Here is an 18,107-nt window from a genome sequence, read left to right on the forward strand (position 1 = left end):
CCCCCCCCCCCCCCCGGCCGTAGATGCCCACCATTGTCAGGGAAGCTACGGGGTCTCCCTGGCCACCAGCAGGAGGAGAGAGAGAAGAGCCGGCTGCTCTTCAGGGGCTCGTGTGGGGACCGGATCCACCTTGTGTGTAGTTGTCATGAGTCCCAGGAGCAAAGGGCAGGCAGGCAGGCTACGCACACTTTTTTATGGCTGGGCCGCATCCCAGAACAGTAAACAGAGGGGCAGGCAGCTGGCACCAGAGCCTTCTCGGGAGCAAAGGCCCCAGGTGGCAGACTCGTGCCCACCTCTGGAAGGGACTTGCGAACAGTAGCTTTCCTCAGGAGTTTTAAAACATCACATTTTAGGTTCTATTGTTCATATTCTTTTTTACCATTCCTCCTTTGTTGGCCTGACAGCACCTACCTTCAAACATCACCTCCTCCAGGAAGCCTTCCAGACCTACTGCCATAACCTGGGAGCCCACTCTGGGCTCCCCGGATGCTCTGTTCCTTTGCTGCCCAGAGCAGAGCTCCAACTGGGAACTTCTGTGGGGCAAGGACTATGCATTCCCTGGGTTCGGCCATGCCTGGCACATGGGGGTGCCCAATGAATCTCAGCTGTTGAGTAAAAAATGTGAGCTGAAAGTGCTTGAAAATTTTTTAAAAAATGATATATCGGGTCGATGATTCTGCTTACAAAATGGCTTCACAATTTTACATCGTCTCATAGACCTATTCTAACGATGTCCTGGTTTGATCTTTCAAACGCCTTTTAAAGGTGATCTTGTTAGAGACCTACAGAGGCTGGAGGGGAACGTGCAACTAGGGAACGTGGGGGTGGTTTATACTGCTTTAGCAGCTTCCTTTCATGCTGGGTATGAATGATTTTTATACTTGTTTTTGAAAAGAGAAAAAAAAATTTATTCTTGAGGCTGCATCCAAGAGATTCCGCTCTCTGTACACACTCGCCCAGCTGTGAGCTCCGCTTGGTCCAGAGCAAGTCCCCCGGGGACTCCCTGGGGCCTGGGCCCTATGGGACACCTTAGTGGGGTACAGAAACTAGGCAGGTGGACCCCTCCCTCTGGCCCTCCTGCCTGTCCCCGTTTGGAGGCCCCACTGAGAATGCTAGTGGGGGCATATGGCTCTGCAGCCCGGAGGGGACGGTCATTAGAACCTCTTGCTCTGGTCCAGTCTTGTGGGCTTTGTGCTTTGCATCCGGCCTGGAGAGGGGTCAGGGTAATTTGTGATGGGGACAGCTGGAGGTGAGGCTGCAGGAAGAGGCAGGGGGGAGCTGACCTCATCCCTTCCCCTCCGGTCATTGGCTACAAGCATTCTGTCTTCTCTCAGCTCTAGCTCCTTTCTCCTGAGTCAGTCCAGTCCCTCCAGCGGCCTCCCACCCTTGAACCCATGGAGGAGGAGGTGAGGCCTGGGGACTTATCATGGCCCCTAACCTAGCCCTCTAGGGCTCGAGACCTCCCCCCCCTGAGACCTAGAACACAGGAGCTAGAAAGGTCCTTACCCCACAGGCTCAAGGTGTAGATGGGCCAAGGGGAGGCAGAGACTGAGCGGGCAAATTGTCCAAGGCTACCCAGAAGGTCAGTGGCAAGGCTGGGACTCAGACCAGGCCTCCTAGGCCTCCACAGGAGCCACATGCCCGGCACCTGAGTCCCCGTACCCCAGCCCACAAGCCTGGCCAGGGGGCTATGGCAGAAACTCCTCCTTAACAAGCACTGGGGAGGGGGCTCCCAGGAGGCTGGCAGAGCTGGGGCACAGGCCCCCCAGGGGCGGCCCGGCTGCGGTGGGGGTGACTTCGTGAGCTGGTGGTGGGGGTAGCGGGGGCTGCTGCTGCTGCTTCTTCTTGTTCACTTTGCGCTCCTTGGCCCGCCGGTTCTGGAACCAGATCTTCACCTGTGGTTTGGGAGAGCAGAGATGGGCTGGGTGGTGGGGAGACCAAATGGCAGAGCAGGAGGAAGAGAGGAAGGACAGCTGGGCTCTTATTTCCCCGGGTGAGGTTTATGGCCTCCCTCCTGCGCCACCATGTCTGCTGAACACATCCTCCCCCTCTAGAGCCTGCTCCCCGACCCTAAAGACAACTTTTTCTGTAACCTTCTCTGTCTCCATTTTAGAAGACCCCTCCTCCAGGAAGGCTTCCCTGTGCTCCCCGTAACTGCTCCCTCCTTGGGATTTAAACAGCAGTCACCCTGGCTGCTGCAGCCCATAGCTAATCAGATCCCCTCTCCCCCTACTGGGGGTCAGGGGTATTGGCTGTTGCCGCAGGTGGGCAGGATTTGGCAGCAGCTCAGTTTCTGCTGTGCTGTGTGACCATGGTCAGGAAACCCAACCTCTCTGTTCTCCTCCCTGACTGAGTCTATAATCTGCCTGACACCCTGGAGGCCAGACTCCCAGTACCGCTCCTGTGGGGAACGTGGGGGGACACACACCTGCCGTTCAGTGAGCCCCAGATTGGCAGCGAGCTCTGACTTCCGCCGGATGGTGATGTAACGGCTGTAGTGGAACTCCTTTTCCAGCTCCAGGCGCTGGTGGTCGGTGTAGACCACACGGTACTTGTCCTTGGTCCGGGTCTTCCCTGAGAAGCAGAGGGACCAGAAGGGGAGGTGAGTGGATGGGGGGGGGGGGGGGGCTGCCAATCACAAGCAGGGCCCCAGGGAGGAAGCAATCCAGATCCCCAAAAGGAGCACCCTGAGGTGGAGGGGGGGGATGCACACTCAGTCCTGGGGGTAACAATCATCCCCTGGGGTTGGGCTTGGAGACCCCCAAGCTGAGAGGCAAGCCCTGCTCTCACGCCCACTTGGGGAGGCACGAGGCTCGGAGAGGAGAAGCCGTGTGCTCAGGGTTGGGGTTTCAGTCCAGCTCCCCTGACCCAGAGCCCTCCCCTGATCCGCCCGCCCCACCAGCCTTCACCGAGCGGTTCCCAGACGCAGTTGTGCAACAGACACTTGGGGCGCTTGTGAAAATCCCAGCTTTCGGGGCATCCCTGAGCCTGTGAGCCAGAAAGCCTGGGCGGTAGAATCGGCATTTTATTTTTATTTTTTAGATTTTATTTATTTATTTATTTATTTATTTATTTATTTTTGAAGCAATCTCCACACCCAACGTGGGGCTCGAACTCATGACCCCGAGATCAAGAGTCACATGCTCCATGGACTGAGCCAGCCAGGCGCCCCTAGAATCTGCATTTTTAACAAGCTCCCCAGGCAGTTCTGATTCAGGATCCTGAGACCACGGGTCCTCACACGAGGGACACAGAGGACCACCTGGCAGCCCAGGGCAGGTCGCGACTAACGACAAGTCAGCGGGTCCTCTCTCGAGCACAGGAGAGTGGGGAAAAGTCACCACAGGCAGAGGCGGAAGCTTGCCGCTCTGTCCTGGGGGTGGGGAGGGGGTGCCCTTCACTTCCCGTCAAATGCCTGGTGGCCACTGGCCCCAAAACCAAACAGAAAAGACAGAGACTTCTCATGGCCCCGAGGACCTGTCAGGCACCTCAGAAGGCCCTAGCCCTGGACACGAAGCCCCAGGCTGGGGTTAAAGCCATTTGCCCAGAGCCGTCCACACCACCGCCCCCTCTGCGGACACAGAACAGTGACTCAGGCTCAGGCAACAAATATTTACTGAGCTCCTGCTGTGGGCCAACCACGGGGGTACACCAGTGAGCAAAACCAAAAAAAGTCCCTACTCTCAGTGAAATTAGGTTCTAGTGGAACCTCATCAAAATAGTCAGAGATCAAAGTAACTTGATATGTTAATGCTAAGTATTTGATATGTTAATTGATAAGTTTTCCTGAGAAGAAGAAGGCAGGAAGAGAGGACTGGGAATTTGGAGAGAAAGTATGCAATTTTAAATAGAGTAGTCCCCGAAGGTCTTATGGAGAAGGGGAATTTAAGCAAAGATCTAAAGGGGGTGAGGGAAAGAGTAGTGCAGGTATCTGGGGAAGAGGGCTCCGGATGCAGGGAACCGCAAGTGCAAAGGCCCTGGGGTGGGAGCACGCCTGACATCTGATGTGTGAGGAACAGGAGGAGGCTGGTGGAGCCAGAGTGCACTGAGCATGGACAGAGGGGCTAGTTGTCCAGGGCCCTACTGGCCATGGAAAGGACTCTGGGTTTTACTCTGTCTGGGATGGGAGCCATTGCAGGCTTCTGAGCCCAGGAGACAGGAGATCTGATGTAGGTTGTAATAGGACTCTGGCTGCTGCATGGAGGACAGACTGGCAAGAAGGGAGAAGCACAGATAAGCTTGCAATAACCCAGGACAGAGAAGGCTGTGGCTTGGCTTCTCTACAGGGCTCAGCCTGGGGCCAGGAGCGGGATTGGAGGACTGACCGGGGTTAAAGTCAGGACTCTCTTTGGGGCTGGGATCAGAGGTCTGTCTGGAGAGAATATTAAGAGTCATGCTTGGCCCGGGCTGGTGCGGGGGCCTGACTAAACACCAGTTTCCTTCGTAAGAAGCTGCGTACTCGGCCAAAAATAGGAGGCACACGCAAGCACTTTCAGACCTACCCGTGTCCCACCAGGGCATGGCGGGTCTCAGAATAACCGTGGACCCTGTTCCACCTCCCCCAGGTGCCCCCACACAGCCGGGCCTTTACCTCCCAGCGTCACGGCTCTGGCTTTGCCTGTCCCTCGGCACCCCGGTGCTAACCACCCACGCCTCTTCCAGCTCCCGCCCCACTACCAAGCCCACACAGCTTGGCAGGACAGCCACTGGGCTCCCCAAGAGCCAAATGGCTTTGCAGAAAATGGAAGACAACAGATGTTTCTGGGCTTTTTTCCTTGGGTTTCCTGCCAGAGCAGCAGAACTGCACTGGACGCTTCCACACCCACTGACCTCAGCCCACCACCCGACATAGCACGGGACAGCGTCGGCCCTCTGCCAAGCCTGGCCCAGGAAAGGGACAAGGGAGTGGCTGCTGAGGCCTTGGCTCCAGATAGGCCCTTCCTTGGCCTAGAAAATTCAACGCCGACTCAAAAACAGTTCTGCCTAATTCGCCACCCCCAGAGCCCAGCAGAGCCCTGAATCTTCACGGGCTAACGCCGGAAGGGCTCAGTTTAGTCTCTTCCCATTTTATAGATGAAGAGACTGAGGTTCAGGCAGGTAATTCAGCTGCTGGAGGTCCAAGGAAGAGAGGCCTTGTAAATCCTTCCAGTCTGACCTCCCTGCACAGTCAGGGTCACTGAAGCCCTGGACAAGCATGGCCTTGCCCAAGGTCATGTCACCTGGTCTAGAGTTCCCACTCCCTACTCTTGGCACAACTCCTCACCCCATCAGGCTTAGGGTCCATAGAGCCCCAAAGACGCCCCCTAGGCCTTGGCAACAGAAGCTCAAACAGTAGACCACATGTCTACTCGTACTTCTGGGAAGGAAAGGGCCGGGTCAGGGTGAGGGCAGGCCCTGGAGAGCTCTGGCCTGGGGCTAGATGGTCCGCTGGCTGGGTGGGCCCTTGCAAATTCCAGAATACGCACAGCCTATAGTGGGGGGACGAGTCTCCCTTCCCACCCAAACAGCCTGAGAGATCATAAGGAGCGCTTCTGAAGAGACCCCTCTCCTCAGGCACCTAGCACTCCCATCTTTTCTGATGAGCAAGTGGGGACCCATCACACCCGTTTCCATAGATGGGGGAAACAGGGGCTCAGAAAGGGGCCCATCTGTCCTGAGGGCCTTCTTGTTTCATAGTGTTATCAACCCTGGGCTCAGGTGACCCAAACTGTAGCCTGACTCCGCCCAGATTTGAGGCGCACGCAGGGAACTAGACAGGGGGATAGGGAAGACCCAGCCCACAGGCCCTGACACCTCCTCTCTGGGCCCAGGAGATGGGCTGGTGGGCTCAGGAAACACTGGTCAACTTCTACCTGGCCGAGCTCTCAAATCACACCATTTTATTGCTAAGAAAATGGTTCTGCCAAAGAACAAAACATGTGGTATCACGGTGTGGTCCAGGAACCAAGGAAGCCCATATGCTGTCCAGGCAGTAATAACTACAGCAGCCTCCTGGGAACCCAGTGTGGTAACATCTAGCCTCATGTAATATGACACACCCTCTGACCCATGAACCCCACTTCCAGGAATGAATCTCACAGCAAAATGCCAAAGCCACAGCTGTTTCAAAAGGGACAAGACTAAAAGCACTGTACATGTCTACGAGTAGGGTACTTGTTAGGGGCGCCTGGGGGGCTCAGTCGGTTAAGCATCTGCCTGCGGCTCAGGCCATGATCCCGGGGTCCTGGGATGGAGCCCCGCATCCAGCTCTCTGCTCAGGGGGGAGGCTGCTTCTCCCTCTCCCTCTGCCCCTCCCCCCAGTGTGGGCTCTCTCTCACTTGTTCTCTCTCTCTCAAAAAAATAAATAAAATCTTAAAAAAAAAAAAGAGTAGGGTACTTGTTAAATAAGAGATGGTACATCCATGGACAGCAACATTATACAGTCATTAAAAAGAAATTATAAATTTCCCATGGACTAACATGCAGCAATTTCTAAGATACACTGTGTTAAAAAAAAAGCAAGACATAGAATGTTGTGCATTTTATGTTACTGTTTTTGTATAACGGGGGACACACACACACACTCATATGTGTGTGTGTGTGTGTGTGTGTGTGTGTGTGTGTGTAGAGATCTTTCTGAAAGAATATACGAATCAGTGACAAGCCTCTGGAGAGGGAACTGGAAGCTGTGAGGCCGCAGGTAAGTGAGGGTCTTTGGGGTCACCCAACCTTCCTTCTTTCCTTCCTTCCTTCCTTCCTTCCTTCCTTCCTTCCTTCCTTCCCTTTTTCTTTCTCTGTTTCTCTCTCTCTTTTTTCTTTTTTACCGAGGACGATGTGAATTTGTATCTTTTATGATTTTTTTTTTAAGAGAGAGAGTAGGCTCCATGCCCACCACAGAACCTGGAGTGGGGGCTCGATCTCACGACCCTGAAGTCATGACCTGAGCCGAAATCAAGAGTTGGACGCTTAACCGACTGAACCACCCAGGCGCCCCTGAATTTGTATTTTTAATGACAGTCAGGAGCCCTGGGCTCTAGTCTCTGAGCCAGAACTCTCAACTGTCCCAAGCCACCCTCCCTTCCCCCTCCTGTGAGCACCTGTGCCACCCTAGCAGCCTAGGAGGGAGGGGACAGGGAGGTGCGTGAGAGCAGTAGGCAGGGAGAGGGCCCCAGGATGAATGATTTACAGGCCCCTGGGACGCTGGGTCCGAGAGGGAAGTCCGGGCTCCTGCAACAGGTGTCCGATGGGGGCCAGCCGCTCCCAGCCACCTAATGAATAACCCTCTGGGCCAGATGCCAGGGCAAGTGGGTAGGAGGGTGGGAGGGGAGCCCCCTCCAGCCCTTCAGTGGTGAGTGCAGCCGGGAAGACTTGGACAGCTTACCCAAAGGAGAGGCTTTCTCTTTGCTCCGGCTTTGGGATGCCAGTAATGGCCCATCCACATGCATTAGGGCTGCTGGGAAGACAGCACATTTCCCATCTCCTAAAGCACGCACAGTGGAGGTCCCGGGAAGCTTTTCAAAAGCACAGATTCCAGACCAGAAATTCAGATTCAGCGGGGCTAAAATGGGACTCAGAGATTTGCTACTTGAGTAGTTGTCAGGGGACCCTGACATGTGGTTGTTCGAGCAAACAGACCTCTGGGAATGGGCAGGACATTCTAGGCGATCTAGGCTGGGCGATCTAGGACTGGCCCCCTCATCTTTCCGAGCTTCGCTCTCTGTATCTATAAAATGAGGATCACTCTTATTCTACTAATGGCCAACACGTCCACGTGGGGGGTGCTTGTATTCCTCTCTCAACAATCTATGACGATGTGCAACTGTTATCCCATTTGCAGATGAGCAGACTGAGGCTCAGCGAGGTCCGCATATCCAGCAGGTGGGACTTAAACTCAAGTCTGTCCAGCCTCAGAAACAGCAGTAGAACCCATCACATACTGTGAGGTCTCCCGTAATGACTGCCAACCAGCAGGTGCACAGGGGAGCACTTCAGAAAAATGGAGGCAACCGAGCACAGCCTCCGGCACTTAGTAGGTGCACGCGGACGGGTAGGTCTTACTCATCGCCAACAGCGGCGGGGCAGCCGTGTGGCAGAAAGGCTGGGAGATGGATCTGGGCGATGGGTGATGTGCTGGATGAGACTGTTTATTTATAAGGTCCCTTCCAACTTGGAAACGCGAAGCTCCCAATGTTTGTTGATTCTCTGGTTGTGTTTGTTATTTTTGCTGAAAGAATCCGAAGGCTGATTTCCCTGTCTGAGAGCCTAGATACCGGGCCTGCCCAGCTGGAGGATAGGGCGCAGGAGCCACTGCAGTGGCCTGCGGTGGGGCCTCCCCAGCCAGCCTGGGCCAGGCGAGGACAGGGTTCAGCCTCTGCCCCCAGGGCGGGGTGGGTGGCTCCAAGAAGATCACATGGCCTCTGGGTCAGCACTTCCTCTGCCCTCTTCCTGCTGGGTCTGTGGCCCTGCGGGATGACACTGCCAGCTCTGGCCCCCAGGCCTGGAACACGAATCCCGCCTCAACCCTCCGTGCCCCCTCTCTGTGTGGTCCGGCCCCATCCTGACTGCGCATCACGATCCCCGGCAACACACAAACACACACGCAGTAGGCACACACGCACGCGTGCACGCTTGTTAACAAACACTCCAGCCCCGATCCCCCGCATCCTGCCCTCCTGCTTTCCGTCACAGCTTGTAGGGGTTTCTGAACCACTAGCTGAAGTCAGTAGGTCTCGGGCCCAGTTCTGTGCCATCTGTGTGGTCTTGAATAAGCCCCTTCTCCTTTCTGGGCCTCAGTTTCTCCCATGCATCAGAAGAGGGCCAGCTTCAAGAGCCTGTAGATTTTGAAGTTCTGTGCAGCCCTGAGCCCTCCTCTCAGGGCTTCGGCCCAGGTCTGACCAATCCTTAGTTGAAGGAATGACAAGCTACTGAACTTCTTTAGGCTTTGGACGTAAAAGCAGTTTGTAAAGGGCAAAGAGCGAAGGGGATGTCAAGGAGAGCTGAGCTATTTGCAGAAGCGGATGTTGGAGGGGTCCCTTGGGAGAGGGAGGAATGCCGCCTGATAGGGAGCCGCAGGGCAAGGAACACGCTGGCCTGGGAGTGGGGAGATCTGGCCCAGCCACCAGCTGGACAGGCAGTGTTCAGTTTGGGCTGGATTCCCCATCCCACCAGCAGGGGTTGGGACCTCTGCTGCACGGGGCAGCCCAGACCCGGCCAGTTAGATGGTGAACGGATGTCCCTTCCTGGACCATGAGGCTGTCTACCGGGTCCTGACTGGGTCCTTGTTGTGGCCGAGTTGCCAGTCCCAGGCGGCTCCATCACGGTTCCTCATTCAAGCCCTGGAGCAGGAGTGAGGCTGGTGTGGGGGCGGAGGTCCTACAGGCTTAAGCAAGCTTCTCCTTCCCCCTGCCGCCCTCCTTTCCAGTCCCAGCGCTCAGCGGGCACGCGCCCTCTCCTCCTGGGCCACCTGGGCATTGTCCCCTGCCCCGTCTTCTCGGCGGAGGCCCACTGTCTGGCCTGGCTGTGGGAGGCAGCCAAGAGGACAGAAACTGCAGGGGCAGGTAGACCTGTCTGTCCCACCCCAGCCTGGCCACACGCCAGCGGTGTGAACCCAGGCAAGTCACGGCCCCTCTTTGGGACGCGGTGTATTCCCCTGTAAACTGAGGACAGGAATTCCTCGTCGTTACATTGTAGTTGTAGAGATGAGGTGTGGGAACCTACCGAACAAGCTAATTATTAATAAAAGCTAGTCAGTGACGAAGATGAAGATGACAGGGGAGGCCAGAGAGGCTCCTGGGTGGAGAATAAGGAGCCCATAGGGAATGGATTACCATTCGAGGAACTCTCCAGAGGGACTGTCCTGCGTCATCCCATATGACAGCTACTGGCCACATGTGGCTACTTAAATTTAAATGAACTGAATAGAATTAAGAATTCAGCTCTTGAGTCACGCGAGCCATCTTTCAAGTGCTTGAGAGACACATGCTACTGGTGGTTAGCAGACTGGACAGAACAGATACAGAGCATTTCCACCATCACAGAAAGTTCTACTGGACAATCCTGCTAGACCAAACTCCTGTCCTGGGCCCGATGCCCACAGCTGCATAGCACTCTAGCCAGACTGCTCGTACTCTCTGCAAAGCGGCCTGGTCTTGCATCCACCACCCACTTGTGTTTTTCCACAGAGGCACCAAAAACTATATATATATAAAATAATAAATAAGGGGCACAAAAACTATATATATATAAAATAATGAATAAGGGGCACAAAAACTATATATATATAAAATAATAAATAAGGGGCACCCTTGGCCCAGAACAGCCCTTTTATGACTAGCAAATGGCAACTGTGTCCCTTCAAGTCTCCCCCTGGCCTGAACAGCTTGAGGCCCCTCTGAGCTGTTCCCTAGGGTGCGTTCCAGTCTTGCCCTACCCAGCCAGTCATCCTCCTCTCGTCTGGAAGTCAAGTTTCCTCGGCCCTGGTCCCGAGGTCTCGCATTCTGGGTGGGGTGCAGGGAGAGGCTCTGGACTCCAGCCCTCTCCCAGCTCACTGGGCGACCTTTGCGAATCTCCTCCCTTCAGTGCCTGGCTCCCGGTCTGCTCCGTGATGCCACCTTGCTCACCCAGTCCCACAGTGGAGCCTGACACACAGGGAGCACTTGATGGATCCGTGTAGAACACAGAGCACAGGTCTACTGCTTCCTGGTGGGGCCTCATCTTGGTAAATGGCACTTCCGGCACTTCCGGCTCCCAGAGCCAATCCACCAGCTGGTCAGCTCAACCTCCAGAGGACATCCTCCCAGAGCCTTAGTCAAGGCCACTAACCTAATGCAGAGATGTACAGTGCTGGGGTCAGAAATACCTGCATTTGAGAAAATGCTGAGCACGTGCTGAGTACTCAGAAAATCTAGTTCATCTCCTTATTACTATGGTCGGGGCTCAGGACCTGTTAAATAGTTCATTCCCCTCTTTTGTTGGGGGGAGGGCGCAGATTAAAAACAAACTAACAAAATAATTACAAACTGGCATTAGTATGAAGGAAAGTAAGCCTAGAGCTGAGAGCTGGATTAAGTGGCAGGGGCGGGGGATGGAGGGACCTACTCTAATTAGCTTGGAGGAGATCTCCTGGAAGAGGCAACCTCTAAGTCGAGATCTGAAGGTTGAGGAGGTTTCTGGGTCACCAACGAGAGGGACGTTCCAGAAAGAGAGAATGGCCTGTGCAAAGGCCCTGCGGCAGAGAGTAGCAGAGGAAGGGACAGCAGTGCCAGCTCCCTGAGAGGACCCTGCCTGCCTTGTTCTGGCCAGGATCCCCAGCATGCCCAAATGAATGAATGAGAGAGGCACGTGGTCAGCCTGGAGAGACCAGCAGAACTCTGAGCCCTGGGGTGAGGGGTTGGAATTTGATTTCAAGAGCAATGGGAAGTCACTGGAAGTTGTTGAGCTTGGAGCATCGACGTTGGCTTTCACTAATGTCCGCTCACTCTCCGTGTTGATGCAGAGGGACCTATGCACCCCTACAGGCTTGGGGGTTAGCGTGGCATGGGGAGGGTTCAACATGTTAACCCATGTTGACTCCAGACACAAACGTTGTTTCCAAATCCCAGGAGCTCCAGGACTGAAACTAGAGGGCCAGCCGGTTAAGATAACTTCCTACTGACGAGCCAGACCCTGCTGCTAACAAAGCCGTTTTGGACCTTCACAGTGATTCCCTGAACTCTCAGCCGCAGTAACTGCCAAAGCAGGGGGAAAAAAACACCCAACCAAAAAAAACCTTCTGCCACCTTCTAACTGGGTCATTCCCCTTCCCAGCTGCATCTGAGAGACGAGGTGTCAAAAGCAGCTTCTGCCTAGAGAACCAGTTTTAAACAGCCTGGCCCCTGCTGTGCCCACCCTCCCCCAGCAGCTTCTCCCAGCTCTTCCCCAGCCGGCCTCCTTTCCCCACCTGGGCTGGGCCGCACACGGGGAGGGGTCTGGGGCTGCTGCGTGTGTTGCTTTATTTGACAGACGCTCCTTAGGCTGTAGAATCTGGGTTTGAACCCCCTGCTGCTGCATCCTAGCTGTGTGAATTTGGGCAGGCACCTTACCCTCTCTGAGCCTCATTAACTTTATCTGTAAAATGAGGCTAATAATAGATCCTCACACCTCTTAGCGTTGTTCCGAAGCTTGAGGGAGAAAACCCATGTGAAGTTCTTGGCACACCGCCTGGCATGCGGTAAGGACTCAACCAATACCACAGTTACCGGCTTTATCGTGAGCTCCTACTTGGCGCAAGGCCTGATGAGAAGGATGGGGCTGACCACAACTAGTCCTGGAGGTAGACAGAAGCGATAAACAAGATAGTGGTGAGTGTTGTTAAAACAAGGGCCTGATATAGTGCTTGGAGGGGAGGGAACCAAGGAGGGCTTTCTAGAGGAGGTGGCCTTGGAGACGATACAGCATTTGAACTGGTGAAGCCGTAGGAGGGCCGGAAGCGTAACCGAGGTTGAGGGACCCAAACTGGAGAGGCAGGGAGTGTGAGGTGTGTGTTTCTGTGCACCTGCCGCGGACTGGCAGAGACGGTCACAGGCAGCGCTGCACTTCATACCTACTGTGTACCAAGCACAGGGGCTGGGCTCGATGGCACTGTCACTTCAAGGTACAATCCTATTATTATCCTAATGTTATAGGGGAAGAAACTAAGGCTCAGAGAAATGATCCAAGTTAACTTGCCCGAGGTTGTGCAGCTTCTAACAGAAATGCAGTCCCAGGGCTCCCAAGCTCAGCCCTTAGCCATCTCCAGTAAGCACTTCTGTATCTAGACAAACTAGTGAGAGAGTGGCTTCAAAAGTGGGTTGGAGCCAATTCTCAAGAGGGCTCTGAATGCCACAGAAATGGGGCTGGATTTGAGGGCAATGAAATGGCATATAACAAAATGGGAATTCCATAGCAGTGGGGAGCCATGGAATGCTCCTGAGCGGGAGATGTGCCTTGAAAAGGTAAATCTGGTAATGGTTGTAAAGATGGCCGGGGCATCAGAGAGAGGCTGAAGGTGAGAGGCCAGGCTGGTGGCTGCGGCAAGGGGCCAAGGGCGAGGGTCTGGAATGTGTGTGGGAGGGTTCATCCCTTCCCTGGGCCTCAGTTTCTCCATCTGAAAGCTGAAGGGGCTGGACCAAGACCTGAACCCTGTTGCAACAGTCTCATCATCTCAGCAACCATCTCCCTCGTTGTGTGGGACCTCAGCCTCCCCCCAGACCACCGACCTGGGAAGTACTGTTTATTCCTGAGGAACGGATGCTGAGCCTTTGACAGGATAATGTCTAACCCCCTTAAAGAAAATGCTGCTATTTGTACACGCAAACAGGGAAGACCACAAAATCGAACCCCTGTAGTCCTTTCCTATCCTGGCCTCAGCCAAGTGAGTCATCACTCAGACTCGTTGCTATTTCGATGACAGAATGAAGCCCAACAGCCTCTCCCTCATCTTTCCGGTTCTCATTGTCCCTGCTTAGGATAAAACCCGGGTCATAGGGGACGCCTAGGTGGCTCAGTCAGATAAGCACCTGCCTTCAGCTCAGGTCATGATCCCGGGGTCCTGGGATCGAGTCCCACATCCCACATCCAGCTCCCTGTTCCTTGAGGAACCTGCTTTTCCCTCTTCCTCTGCCTGCCGCTCCCCCTGCTTGTGCTCACTCTCTCTGTCAAAGAAATACATACATACATAAAATCTTTAAAGATTTTATTTGACAGAGAGAGAGAGTATAAGCAGGGGTAGCATTAGTGGGAGAGGGAGAAGCAGGCTTCCTGCTGAGCAGGGAGCCCGATGTGGGACTTGATCCCTGGACCCTGGGATCATGACCTGAGCCACCCAGGTGCCCCAATAAATAAAATCTTAAGACAGTAACAACAACAAACCCAGGTCGTAGTCCCAGTCCCAGCCTCGGCGACGCCGAGTCCTCAGCTGAGGATGGAGGACCGTCCCAGGAGGGAGACGGGAGCAACCAGGCTTCCGAAACCCCTGGGATGACTTTGCTCAGCTCAGCAGTCGTGGGTCCCATCCCTAGTCTGGGGCTGCAGAAACATGTCAAGGCCAAGATCTCATCTCTTCCCTCTTCTCTCAGTTGTCTTACTGTTCCTCACACTTGTCCTGTTCATTCATTCAACAAAAAGTATTGAGCCCCTACTAAACGTTACGCACTACGATGGTACCTGGAAGGTAGTGACCGGTCACATGGATGTGGCTCTGGCCCTCATGGGTGTCCCTTTGGTGGGTGGGTGGGGAAATAGACAACATATAAACACACAGAGAAGCGAGTAAATTGAAATCAGGGTTAGAGCTCTGAAGGAAACATGGTGAAGATTATCGATGTGTGTGGGGGAGCCTTCCTTGGGAAATCATGGAGTACCTCTCTGAGGAGATGACCATTAAGCTAAGCCCTGAAGGGTGAGAAGGAGCTAGGCCCGCAAAGTGTTAGGGCACAAGAGTTTCCAGGGAGAGGGAACAGTGGCTGGTAAGAAGACCTGGTACCACGAGACCAGGTGGCCAGAGACATTTGCTGTGGGGGAGGGGGGCACGGGGTGGGCGTTGGCATGTATCAACCTTCCCTTTGCCATCCTAGACAACAGCATTACACAGGCACCATTCTAGAGACCCTGGATCTTCATTGCCCAGAAGGAGAAACTGAGGCTAAAGTGGGGGTGAGGGGCATGGCCTGGTGAGAGAGATCTCAGGGAAGGTCTGTAACTCCATCCTGATTCTGCCAATTCTGCCCCATCTCGGGAGCACTGGTCAGAGTCAGATGCCCCTGGGCAGACAGGCGGCAGTTTCTAGCTTCTAGAAAGCTGACGATCCTGAGTCCTCAGTGGAATGGGTCTAACCTGGTTTCTGGGGCAGTCACTTTCCTTGGGGGCCTGCAAACTTCCCTTGGCTCTCTCTTTCTACTTTCTGGGAATAAAGGGGGAAAGGTGTTTTTCGCCTTTGGGCAGACTTCCTGCTAGGCCCCATCTGCCTGGGGACAACAGTTTCCAAATGACTTTTGAGACCAGAGGCTGAGCAGAGTTCACACACAGTTCCTGTGCCCAGAAAGAAAAAGTGATTTGCCAGACATCACACAGCCCGAAAGCTCCCCCACGCCTCCCACCAGTCCTCTGACCCCCACTGGCACACTCTCTCCAAGGTCCTTGCTCCTGAGGCACTCCTCCATCTGGGAAACCGCCCCCCCCTCCAAGGTTGCCTGATCAGCAGGCACAACTGGACTACAGAGGCAGGAGAGGCAGGCTTCCCTCTCCAGGGAACAGACACAAAACTGGGGGGGGGGGGCGGTCAGTGGCCCCAGACACCTTCTCTCATTTAATCTCATGCAGGGTTCTCAACCAGGGTTAATGGAGAAGTCTTTCAGGAGTTTTTAGAACCCCTCAAATTGTCTGCAGAATTAGGCAACACCTTTTATCTAGAGAGATTTGTGTTTTCCACCAGATTTTTCAAAAGCATCCTTTTATAACTTAAACAAAGGTACAAGACCCTTCCCTATCATTCACAGACGGTAAAACTGAGACCCAAAAAAGATGACTAATTTAAGAGAAGCTATTGTTGAGAGAATGAAAACATAGGCTTGGTGGTCAATCTGCCAGGGTTCAAGTCCCAGCCCCCTCCCCCTCCCGGGCCATTTACTGGTCATATGGCCTCCTATAAGGGTTTAACCTCGCTAGGCCATAGATTCTTCATGTTAAAAATGGGTATGATAATAGCACCTACAATAACGTCGTGAGAATTAACAGCAGTGCCTGGTCCATTAGTAAGTGGTCCAGAAACATTAGCTGTTTTTATTTAGCCAAGGTCACACAAATGAGCGGCCTCCGGAGGCTGATAGGAGCTTCGGTGTCCCTGGGACTCCCGAGAAGGTGCCACGATTATAGCCAGACCTCCCCAGCATCTGCCCCAGGAGTGAGGAGTGTGTGGGGGGGACACGGGGGTGAAGAGGGAGAGGAGGTGGGGGAAGTCCCAGGCTCCCTCCCAGCTGGGGGAAGAGGGGGAGGGGACGGACATCAAAGGGTGGGCAGGCCGAATTCCCGCCCCTAAAGCCAGGTGGCCTTTGTCAGGACAGGCCGGACACACTCGGGACAATGGGGTATCGTGTTCACTTTCCGGCCAACAGGAGTCACTACCGAGCTAAGTCGCAGTCTGTTACATGACAAAGGGGGGACCTATAAAGGAGGCCAGGCCGCCCCTCATTAAAGCTGGCCCTTTGTCCTGCCCCCTCCTCTGCCTTTGAAGAGGGCGGATCAGAGAGGCCTGCCTGGGGGCAGGGGGTTCACAGTCTCAGGAGCCAAACAGCAGCCACCTTCCCAACTGCTCCTGCTTTCCCCTCCCCCAGGGTCAAGAGTTCAGGGAGGGCCCTGAGATGGTAAGGTACGGACCCCCCACACCAATGTAACCACAGAGGGCTCTTTTTGAGTCCAAAGGATAGGAGCCACCAGTCTCCTCACTGTACCGATGGGATGGGGGTGCGGAGACCTGGAAAGGAAAGTGGCCCGCCTGTGTGCCCGCAATCAGTGCATCTCCCCTTCTGGGGACAGTTTGCAGCTTCCCCTTGGGGCTGGAATAGGGGTGGGAGAAACGGAGGAAGACCCAGGTCAGTGTTGCTACAGAGCCCTGGGATAGGTCTGCGGAGCTGCGTTCTAGTTCCGGCCTGGCCAGGAGACCAGGGGCGCGTTTCTTCACGTCTCGGGGTCTCCATTCCCCTATCTATACGGAAGGACAGGCTGTGCTTACCAAGGCTCGGCAGTCTGGGATTCAGAAGGGAGAGGCTGGGAGAACAGCACCCCAGGACCAGAGTGGTCAGGGAGGCCCAAGCGGGGAACCCTCGCGGAGCGGGGTCAGGGGTCAGACAGGGGGCGGCTGGGCCTCGCCCTAGCACCTGCCGGTGCCGAGGGGAACCGTCCGGAGGCGCAGGGCGAGGGAGGGGTCCTTACCGCTGCCTCCGCCGCCTCCAGCCGCCACGCTGCGCCGCATCCACTCGTAGGGCGTCCGCCTTTGCGCTCCGGGCGAGGACGGTGCGCCCGGGCCGCCGAGGGGCTGCGCCAGCAGGCCTGGGCCAGGCCCAGGGGGCGCGGGCACCGGGCTAAAGTCCGGAGGGGGCCCAAATGCCAGCGGGGCTGGGCTGGCGGCGGGGGCCGCGGGGCCTGGGCCATAGGCGGCGGCCCAGTCGTCCTTGGGCGCAGAGAAGGGCGCGCTCCAGGCCGCAGAGGGTGCGGGGGCAGGCTCCACGTGAGAGTAGCCGGTGAAGTCGGGGTACTGCGGGGGCCCTGGGGGCGCGGGCGGGGGGCCGTAGGCTTGCGGGCCCAGGCCGAGACTCGCGGGCCTGGCGGGGCCGGGGTAGACGGGAGAATCCTTGTCCAGCACATAGCCCACGTACATGGTGGCCGCGGGGGCCCGCGCGCATGCTGGGCCCCGGAGCCGCCGCCGCCGGCCGCCCCGACGAGCACACTGCTCACCTGAACTCGCGGGCCGGGCCGCCGCGCGCGCCCCACCCAGGCCTTTTATAGCTCCGGGCGCCCGCGGCCCCAGCCCGGGCGGGTTTGCATTTCAAAGCGGGGGGAGCCTCAGGGCCGCGAATCAAAGGGGGAAACCCGTCGGGGGCGGGGGGTTCAAAAGGAGACAAATTGCCGCCCCAAGCGGGAGGCGGACGGGCCGGGGCCTGGAGGGGGTGGGGGCGCCGAGGGCTCGTCCCGGGCGAGCGTCCGAGGCCTCGCTAGGTGTGGGAGTCTCCTGCGGGGCCGACGGCCTAGCGGCACGAACACTCCGTTCTGCCCGGGCCGGCCGCGTGGACCGCCCGCGACCCCATTTTACAGGTGGAGGAAAGGGATCCGAGGGGCGGCGGGCGGACCCCAGGCCAGCGTCACACAGCCACACCGGCCCCCTGTTGTACTCCGCAGTGATCCGCTTGAGGTGAGGGGGTCACCTGACTTCAAACAGGGTTCCCTCTGCAAGGTAGCGGGTCCTTAATCTTTGGGGGGGGCGGGGTCACGACCCCTCTGAGCCTCCAAGGAAAGCTGTGGATGTTTTTCCTGGGAAAACGCACAGAGGCACATACAAGGGTCTGCCTATACAAGGGTCTGCCTACACCTGGGGCGTTTCCCTGAGTCACCTCTCCAGA

At 55.9% G+C, this 18,107-nt stretch overlaps 2 protein-coding genes across 2 annotated transcripts in view; both read right to left on the minus strand.

Moving 5' to 3' along the window:
• The window catches only part of SLC6A7 (solute carrier family 6 member 7), a 21,910-nt gene extending 21,453 nt beyond the window's left edge, over positions 1 to 457 (minus strand). The window contains exon 1 of the mRNA XM_040630617.1: positions 412 to 457. Within this exon, the coding sequence (XP_040486551.1) occupies positions 412 to 457 (46 nt within the window). The remainder of the gene's footprint in view (positions 1 to 411) is intronic.
• Positions 458 to 906: 449 nt separating this feature from the next.
• Positions 907 to 17,368, minus strand: CDX1 (caudal type homeobox 1). The gene is made up of 3 exons (XM_040630204.1): positions 16,924 to 17,368; positions 2,429 to 2,574; positions 907 to 1,895 (listed from the first exon to the last, which is right to left on the minus strand). The coding sequence occupies exons 1-3, from the start codon at positions 17,366 to 17,368 to the stop codon at positions 1,689 to 1,691; spliced, it is 798 nt and encodes a 265-aa protein (XP_040486138.1). The 3' UTR covers positions 907 to 1,688.
• Positions 17,369 to 18,107: the final 739 nt, after the last annotated feature.

This window comes from Ursus maritimus, unplaced genomic scaffold, assembly GCF_017311325.1.
Source record: "Ursus maritimus isolate PB19 unplaced genomic scaffold, ASM1731132v1 scaffold_15, whole genome shotgun sequence".
Lineage (NCBI taxonomy): Eukaryota > Metazoa > Chordata > Mammalia > Carnivora > Ursidae > Ursus > Ursus maritimus.